This window comes from Apaloderma vittatum, unplaced genomic scaffold, assembly GCF_000703405.1.
Source record: "Apaloderma vittatum isolate BGI_N311 unplaced genomic scaffold, ASM70340v1 scaffold22958, whole genome shotgun sequence".
In the NCBI taxonomy this organism is placed as follows: Eukaryota; Metazoa; Chordata; class Aves; order Trogoniformes; family Trogonidae; genus Apaloderma; species Apaloderma vittatum.
The window spans coordinates 36,129-36,604 of NW_009731587.1; the positions used below are offsets into that span (position 1 = coordinate 36,129).

General features: G+C 56.7%; 1 protein-coding gene across 1 annotated transcript in view; it reads right to left on the reverse strand.

Moving 5' to 3' along the window:
- Positions 1 to 476, reverse strand: part of LOC104278317 (alpha-1,6-mannosylglycoprotein 6-beta-N-acetylglucosaminyltransferase B-like) — a gene marked incomplete at its 5' end in the record, with an annotated part of 14,297 nt that overhangs the window by 2,021 nt on the left and 11,800 nt on the right. Inside the window, 1 exon segment of the mRNA XM_009875253.1 lies at positions 1 to 36. This exon segment is cut by the window's left edge and continues 21 nt beyond it. Coding sequence (XP_009873555.1) covers positions 1 to 36 — 36 coding nt within the window.

Below are 476 nucleotides of genomic sequence, written 5' to 3' on the forward strand. Positions count from 1 at the left end.
CTCGCAGGTGTACTCATAAGGCAGGTAAGGGTCCACCTGTGAAGGGGGAAGAGCAGAGCACAGGCAGCGAGTGGGGACAGCCTCACCCTCCCCCTGAGCCCAGTGGCCAGGACAGCAGTGCCCTGGGCAACGGCTCTGCCCACTCCCCAAAGCCCATGGCTTGTGTCTGTCCACCAAAGCAAGCAGGACAGAGAACTAGGTCTGGATAAACTTCACAAGGCATAAGGAGGGCGAAGGATTCAATTCAGTTTCCGTGCAATAGATCACTTCCAATCTGAGTACAAACTGTTTCAGCCCAAGAAACATTCCACAGCTGCGGGCAAGGCAAGGGGAGTAACTTTAAAACACAGAGGAGGAGGTAGGACTGGTAAAGATGCCAAGCTAATCCAGAGCAAGAGCATCCTGGGGGTGCCCTGGGTCCGGTCTGGCATCCTCTGGTCCCCCGTTCCCTGCAGGCAGAAGCAGGCAGGCGGGCT